At 48.3% G+C, this 8,500-nt stretch overlaps 1 protein-coding gene across 1 annotated transcript in view; it reads left to right on the top strand.

The window, feature by feature from the left end:
* LSP1 (lymphocyte-specific protein 1) overlaps window positions 1-8,500 on the top strand; it is a 49,734-nt gene that overhangs the window by 25,972 nt on the left and 15,262 nt on the right. The window contains exons 3-5 of the mRNA XM_008644278.2: window positions 2,223-2,312; window positions 5,535-5,718; window positions 6,686-6,817. Of these exons, the coding sequence (XP_008642500.1) occupies window positions 2,223-2,312; window positions 5,535-5,718; window positions 6,686-6,817 (406 nt within the window). The remainder of the gene's footprint in view (window positions 1-2,222; window positions 2,313-5,534; window positions 5,719-6,685; window positions 6,818-8,500) is intronic.

Raw genomic sequence — 8,500 nt, 5'->3', positions numbered from 1 at the left:
AGTGCAGCTCTGGCACAGGAGAACCAGTAAGAAATACCCGTGGATAAGTCCTTCAGCAACACACTTTCAGCAAACTTGCAGCACTTGCACTTGCAGCAAACCCCTCCTGCAGCCACTGAGTGTGTGTCGCTGTTGTTTGGGGTGGTTTGGGGAAGATGGGGAAGTTCTCTAATAGGTTTGGGCTGGGGGATATAGTGCACACTAGCAAATAATGTGCTTTCTTGTTTGGGCAGAAAACCCCAGAAGTCCTGCTTTGATCTTTCTCTTGGCTGGAGGCTGGGGGTTTTACTGCCCTGAGAGTTTACACTGGGACAGCTTGGGACAGGCTGGGCTCTGGCAGAGTCCCCACTGCCAGTGGGTTCAGTGCCTGGTTAAATTTCAACTTGGGAGTCATCCTACACCGAAAATAATGGAGTTTCCTGATACATGCAAAGACAGACGTGCCTGAGGATGTGATGCAAAACCCCAGGCAGATCACGGTGCAAGCAATCACCTATCCTGGCTGGGCCTCCCACTTCTCCCTCAGAGGATGCTGCCCTGGCACTGGGAAGCATGAAGCAGCCCCTGAGCTGGTGCAGTTCACAGCTTCAGGGGTTAAAATTGTGCTTTAATGGGGCAGGTCCTAAATGGAAATAGCTCAGGAGGCATTTACGGAGATGCTGAGCTATGTGCTGTCAAAGAGGAAACATCTGGAGAAGGGATAGGATGACATCCCCAGGATCCCACGCCACATCCTATTGCAGCCTTGAGCATCCCACGCCACATCCTATCGCAGCCTTCCCATGTCCATGGTTCAACAGCCCAGATGCTGTGCAGCACTGGGGCTAGCACAAAAACTAGTCTGCCCTCTGAATTGCCAAATCCTTGTCTCAAAGACCTCAGTCTTACCACTATTTATGTGTTCAACTTATTTTTGAATCTATTGAGCACTATAGAAAAGTGGTGGCAGGATTTGGGGTTATTGTCAGAGAGAAGCAATATCTTCATTTTACTGGAAAAATAGAAAAAGTTATTTATGAAAACCTATTCTTTTTCCATTAAAAGATCTTTTTTTTTCCGAGATACAGCCAAAATTATTCAGGATTTTATTTTTATTATAGAAGCATTGCAAAACACGTTCACAATCTTTTGTGGAAATACACACGGTGATATTCCGCAGACAAAACCTCTGCAATCTGCTCTAAAAGCAAACAGAAGGTCTGGAAAGTAATAATGGCCATTAGCTTTTCCATACCCCCCTTCACGTGGGGGCTAGGAAATAATTTGAAAAGGTCTTTAAAACAGCAGATGAGATCTCTGGTCTCTGCTTTGCTGGGAGGTGCAGTGAGCAGCTGCAGGCCCAGAGCAGTGTGCAGCAGCCCCAGTAACCCAGCTTGCAGGCTTCAGTCCTGCTGGCATGGGTGCAGCCACCCTGCTGACCCCACAGGACTATCAGCCTTGCCTAAATTTGAGTACTTATGACAAGAACAACTCCTAAAATTAAGGGTTTTGGTCCCTGCTCCATGCTGCCTAAGCTTGCTGGGCCAGGCTCAATCAGAAGAATGTTTCTTCCTCTCTGGCCATTCCCTGGTTTAGTTTAGAGCTGCTGACAGCCACCTGGGCTTGCTCATGCAGCCAGGGTCAGCCCTGGCTATTAATCTCCTGAAAAGCTTCATTCTCTCTTGTGTAAATACTGCCTCCTCCTTCCCCTGGCTCTTCTCCTGCTGGGACTGATCCTATCCATGTCACTCCCCTTAGTTCAAACCCACCCTTGCATTTCCTTGGTCCAAAGGGACAGAGTGAACCTCCTGTTATCCCTTGCCCCCACTAAAGAAAACCAGAAATAGTCTGGAGAACAGAGGGTTTGCAGGAAAGACAGGAGTGTGCTTGGAGCCAGAGGGATGGACAACATCAGCTGACGTGCTGATGATGAGGCTGTGCTGGCTTCATGCTTCTCCTGGGATTGTGTTTGCAGAGGGACACAGGGAAGCAACCAGTTTTCCAACAGCATTCAGCTAGTCTCCCTTGCTCCCTGGGAGCTTTCCTGTTAGCCTGAGCACACATTTGTGACCAGAGCCACAGATACTGAAATGATTTTGCCTTGACTGTCTTCAACAGTGCAGCTCACCCAAAGAAGAATAAATGGAATAACTGGAAGGAGAGAAGGACTGTGGCTCTTTCAGGCCAGGTTTAGGCCTTTTTGCATGCCTCTCATGCCAATTTTCCTTCTTGCTGTGTTTCAGCTATGACTTCAAGCCATCTGGGACTTCGGAGCTGGAGGAAGATGAGGGGTTCAGTGACTGGTCCCAGAAGCTCGAGCAGCGCAAGCAGAGGTGGGTAGGACACAGATGAACCAAGGGGAGGGGTACCCACATCCCCAGCAAAGGAACTGTCCCTGAGGAGGGGTGACCAAACCGGGTCAAGTCTAGCACGTGTAAGAGTGAGGCCAGAGGCCGGAACATCAGCAGGGCAGAGCAGGCCCTGCACCCGTGGGACAGATGCTCTCCGCCTGCCATTTGGGCTAGCAGGGAGGAATGGCCCAGGGATGGCCCCAAGCTTTGGGGATGTTTGGATTGAGTTTTGTGCTCCAAGCAATGGCAGCCTGCCAGGATGCCTGGGTTTGGAGGAGTGACAACAGCAGATTTAAGCCACCTGAGCTGCTGCAGGGGCTGAAATGGTCTCTAACATAATCCAGGCCAGCCTAAAAAGCTGTTCTAAGTTATTGCTGCTTCCTGGCTCATGTCAGCATAGTGGGTGTTATGGCCCCAGCCCACCTTGTGCCTGACTCCTCTTTGAGCAGGGAAAAACAGGCAGCAAAGAGCCCTGAGAGGTGCTTGTGTGCCAGCTGTTTAGTCCCCATCTCCCGTCACTCCTCCCTTGCTGAACGAAACCAAACTCCTGCCTTAACCACTTCCCTTGGACACCATCTACCTGCACATGAACTCTGTGACTCAGCTGTCTTGGCAGCTTGATTTTGGAGGGAATTTTTGCTGTAGCCTTTTCTTTACCCTGAAGAATTCTTTGCACAGAGAGGTGGTGGATGTCCCTTCCCTGGAAACATTCAAGGTCAAGTTGGACAGGGCTCTGAGAAACCTGATCTAATTGAAAAAGTCCCTGCTTATTTCAGAGGGATTGGACTAGATGACCTTTAAAGGTCCTTTCCAACCCAAACTATTCTATGACTGAAAAAAATGCTTGAGATTAATATTTACTGCTAAATAAATAAAAAGAGCTCAAAGTTTTGTTACTTTTCTCCAAACATTGTGGCTAAACCACACTGCAAGCTGTACCTTTGCAGCCCTGACCCCATAAGCACTGCCTAAGTATCTCCAAGGTCCAGCATAACATGATTATAACATCTGTGGGAGCAATTAGAAATCATCTGCTTTTCAGTTTGCTGCCTCTTATTCCAGCCCCCTTTACAAAGAGCTTTTCTGGAAAGAAAGGCTACTGCTATTCCCTCCTTGGCCTTCAAAAGAGAATTAGTTAGAATTAACGTTATCCTCTCCAGGTATTTCTCCCTGGGTTTTTGTGTGATGCTTGTCTTTATCCTGTAGCTGGAGGGGAAGGTGCTGAACAGGGGAGGTGTTCGTGGCAGGTGAAGCCCATCAGTGAGAGGTGGTGCTTTAAAAGCAGGAGCTGTAGCTGAAAGGCTACTTGGCTAGAGACTGGTTGGGAGAGGGAGCTGAAGGGGCTTAGACTGTGGGCTTGCTTCCTAGCAGGAAGTTGTGCCCTATAAAGTCCTTTCAGCAGCTTTGCTCTTGGGGACCTGTCTCATCCAGAGGACGAGCTTGGAGTGTGGTGTGAGCACAGGTGGGTTGTGTGTCTGCCTGCAATGCCCTGTGCTGTGGTCAGGATTTCCCAACTCCACTCTCTCCTTAACTGAAGATGGAGCAAAGCCTGGGGTTTAAGTGGTGGCTGTGAAAGGGTGAATGGAGACAGCTGCTCTCTGTTGGATGGACCTAAACCAGATCCTGCATCCCCTGAGGGCCTTGGTGCTAAGGCACGTTTTCTTTGTGGTTCTGGCTCTCCTCTTTGAGGTGGGAGATGAACGCTGTTAGCTGTGTGCAAGAAGGTGAAGCTGTGCCAGCCTAGCTCTGTCCCATACAAAATTGCTGTGCTGCAAAAGGTGTCCTATAGGCTGCAATGTGTTTGCTGGCCTTAATTTTTAATATGAGCTTGCACTTGAGCTGGAGGTACTGCTGGCATCCTGGTGGAGAGCTGCTGGCCTTCTGGGCCTTCAGAGCCTGTTTGCTCTTGTGAGAGGATGATGAGAAACAAGTCAAGTGAGCCAGCATATACATCATGTTTTTCCCCGTGTGGCCAATATGGAGGGCTGGATGGAGGCTGACCTGTGAGCTGCCTTCCCAGCAGCAGAGAGGTGGGTGGAAAGGTCTTGTTGGAACTTGTTTTTGTGCTTTGGTGCTGGCTGCTGAGGGAGAAGCAATGAGTCAGGCAGCCTTGCCCTTTGGCAGCTGCCTGCTAGCCAGCTCTCTAGCCCTGCTCTCTCAAGCCAGGCAATTTTCTAAGAACTGGGTGGGAGGAGAAAGCTGTCTTTTGGCTGGGGAAAGTAAGATGGCAATAGCAGCTTGGTGTGTGGCTGTGAGCCAGTGAGAGTTCTTGGGTTCTGTCCTCCCAGTGCCCAAAGGCATGGGCTGCTCTGCTTTTGTAAAGCTGATTGCATAAGCATACTCCTGGGTCTCCTCTTGCAGCCTCGGAGACCTGGAGCAATTCTCTTGCAACAAACCCATTGTGGTTTTTTAAACCCTTAAGCCAAGGGATGACCCCATCTGCTTTGGAGCTCCTTTGTTTTGCTGGCCTATGAGATAAGTGATGTGAGTAGAAGTGTAATTTTTTCCAGTGGGCAAAACTAAGGCTTGGGATCTGGTGTCAATACAGGGTTGCTTGTGAAGCACTGTGCTTCGTGCATGAAAAGATTCCAGGGGAGTGGCTCTGCAGCCTTGCCCTAGAGTTTCGTTTCAGCTTGAGAAGCATGTTCATGTGTTGTTGGTTGGATCCTCCTCCAGCAAGAGACTCTGTTAACAAAGAGGATGAGTTTAGGCAGAGAAGGGCTGTGTTTGGTTCCCCACGTTGAATTGATGCTGGGAACTGTGGGGGCAGCATCAGATTTGTGCTTGTGCACAGGACTGCAGGATGTGCTGGTTCACCTGGGATTTTAGCTGTGACCAGGCAGGGAATTGAGCCAGCATCACACCATGGTAGCAGTGCCCTCTCTGCCAGGGGTTTGAGCAGAGGGCTCTTCTCTGCTTTCCTGTGGGTCTTGCCCATCACAATGCTGGTAATGTGCAGATACCTTCAGCTCTGCCACAGCTCTTAGTTGAGCTGGGTCTTGGACATTTGAAGTGGGGGAGTGAGGTGTGACTGCTCTCACAACTGGGTGCTTAGAACTGGCTATGAGCCCTGGTGTGGAATACCCAGCAAGCTGTAGGCTCAGAGAGTGATAAAATTGGATTTCTAGAGGTCTGAGGTACCTCATGGTGTCTGTAGGCTCATAACTGTATTTTTCTTCTTTGATCTCTCCCCCCCACCTCTAGGTCTCCAAGGCAGTCATACGGAGAAGAGGACAGTGGTGTGAGGGAAGCTGAAGTCAAACTGGAGCAGATCCAGCTGGATCAAGAAAGCCCGGAGGAGAACATGGTTATCAGAGAGGAGGAGAGGCTGTGCCAGAAGGAAGAAGAGGCCCAAGAGCAGGAGGAGGGGGAACAAGCTGAGCAAGAGGTGGGATCAGGAAGAGCTGACCTGCTTTCCAGAGGATGGGTGGGAGAGCTGATGCTGGAGGCTGCTCTCCCATGTCTTAGCTCACCATTGCTGCTGGAAGTTGAGCCTACACAGACATTAGATGTGCTTTCATGGTGTAACCTGGGGCTGGTGCCACCCTTGCCTGTGTGCTGTGCCTTCTCGTGGTCACTGCAGGCAGCCTCTGCCCATCTGTGAGGGTGGTGTGTTTGCTTCCAGAGTTTGTGGTGGCTTCACCATGTCCCTGACATATTGAGGAGGAAAGTGTTAATTCTCTGTGGCTTGGTGGGCACTGAGTAGCTTTACAGGAGAACTCAAATCTGAATTATACTGCTTGTTTTTCTCTCCCCAGCCTTTATCACACCTTTGGAGCACCTTGTCTTGATAGATCTCTGAGCCTTGCATTGCTCCCAGCTGAGGTTTTTTTCTGTTCTGATAATTCCTGGTTAAGGGAGGAGAGAGAGAGAGACAAAGCTGGAATTCAAATGGTGTGCAAGTTAGGGGGCTAACCTTCAAATATCATTTGTTGTAAATGGATTTTGACTGTCTGGGCCTGGTAAGATTTTTGCATTTGAACTGCGTGTTACTCTTTCCAACCCTTTATTCTAAAGACAGCTTCTCTCTCTCTCCTTTTGGCCTCTAAATGAGAAATCAATGTTTTCCTACCTCAGTTGTGGTAAGAGATCTTTGTAACTGATGCAAGGACCCCTTTTCATACCATTTGGGAATCTTGAACCGTCAGAATTTCTGATTTCTGCCCTCCCTTCCAAATGACATATGAGCTTCTTCCTGAATGTTTCCAAATTAGATAATGTTAACTCAAAGTTTCTGTGCTTTTGTGTTTACTTAGTGTAAAGCAGGAAGCCTGGGAGACGGGAAAAATCACTGTTGTTGCATAATAAGCAATTTGACCAACTCACTTCCTGGCTTGTTCCTTTTCTGGACTCAGGAAAAGAAGAGAAGGAGAAATGATGGGGAGAAAGAAGAAGAAACACCAGAGAAACGCCAGAAGGCCCCAAGTGTTGCCAGCCTGGAAGAGGAGGAGCTGTGCTCTGACCACACTGCAGTGTGCTCCACAAAGGTTTGTGTTCCTGGGGCCCCTCTGGATGCATGGCAACCGTCACAACACCCTACTAATGATGAGGAAAGATTATCCAGGGCTTACAGCAATGTGGGGTGTCAATCCCATTATCCCTTCTGCTACAAGCTGAGACAAACCGCTTGAGCCACTTGCCTTGTCTTTCATGGCTGTCAACCCCCTCTCCTCCTACTTTGCCTTCTTGAGCTGTTGGAAGCTGTAGCAATCCCTCTAAAATTCCAAAGTTCAGTGATGACTCCAGGGAGTATTGTAATACTGAGATACCTGTGCTTTCAACTTGTGAATTTTGTTAAAGACTACACAAGAACCTAATGAAATTTCCCTTCCAAAGGGAAAAAACCCCAATCACTGAAACAGTGGCATTTCCCTATCTTACTGAGAACAAAATGAATGACTTAGGTTGTTTAAACAAATGGGGATTCCTGATCTCTGAAGCATTGTGTCCTTCCCAATCACGTCTGTCTGCATTGATGCTCTTGTGAAACTTCCATTACTAATGCCACCTGAACTGCACCTTGTGACTTGTCTTGCATTTACTACAAATCCTCAGTTCTGCACGTGTGCTCTTGAATACAGTAGATATGGATAAATGATTCTGTACTGAATGGGTTTTTTTTTTCTTTTTAAGCCCTAAGCTTTTTGATTGTAGCAGTGAGGGAAATGGTGAGGAGTCTGTGTAGCCTGTTAATCTGCTGTTAGTGCTATCTTTGCTTTTTTTTGCATTTAGTTTTGTGCTATTTGCTGCTTACTCAGTATTTCCTGATGGGGGATGATTGTATGAGTACTTCCTTTTGCATTGGTAAATAGATGGCAAGAGGAAGGTTTCATCATCTACAGCCATCAGATTTTCACTCTTAATGGAGAATCCTTTTTATAGTCAAATTAAAAGAGAGGAGACAGGGTGGGTTCGGATGCAGGCTCTGTGCTAATGCCAGGCTTGAAAAGTGTGGTGGGGGTAGCCAGAGCATATTCCTGAAGTGGGACTGGTAGGAAAATGCAGAAAATGCTTTCAGCAACTTTTATGTGCTGAGACTTCTGTCTTTACAACCCCAAAACACACATAGCTTCTTGACTTCAGCTTAACTGCTGCTGCTAGGATTAGCCCAGGGAAAGGTATAGAAATACAGTCTTTCTGTTTCATAACAGTGATGTCAGAGCTCACCTGCACACTAAACTGGATGTAAAGCTGTTTGGGAAAAATCTGGGCTTGGAATCTTTCCAAAGGGAGGATGATATTTACACCCCAGCTAGCCAGGCTCTGTGAACACTGAGAACTAAACACACTGGCCACCAAGAAGGTGTTTTGGCAGAGGAAGCTCAGCAGAAACCCTGCTTGTAGTGGAAAGACAAAAGTGTCTGCAGTTGGTGGTGTGTTCGCCTGCCAGATGTGGTTGGTGGAGGCCGGGTACACATTTGGGGCAGGCTGATGTTGGGTTGTAGGGTGATGGGCTGTTTGGGGCTCAGAGGGCCAGTGTGGCCTCAGGGCTGAAATAGGGGTGTATGGAGGCAAGGGGGAAGTCTTGTACCAGTCCTGTTTTGTCCTAGGCTGCTTGTGAGCCCTGAGTTTTGAGGCTGGCTGAGTGAGCAAAATTTCTTCTGACCTTCAGAAAGTGCTTGGGACCAGGGAAGTGCACAATTCTCACTGCAAGGAAGTGCCAGGGGTGG

The sequence above is a fragment of the Corvus brachyrhynchos genome, unplaced genomic scaffold, assembly GCF_000691975.1.
Source record: "Corvus brachyrhynchos isolate BGI_N302 unplaced genomic scaffold, ASM69197v1 scaffold62, whole genome shotgun sequence".
Lineage (NCBI taxonomy): Eukaryota > Metazoa > Chordata > Aves > Passeriformes > Corvidae > Corvus > Corvus brachyrhynchos.
Note: the sequence above shows the minus strand (reverse complement) of the source record. Positions and strands in the feature narration are given on the sequence as shown.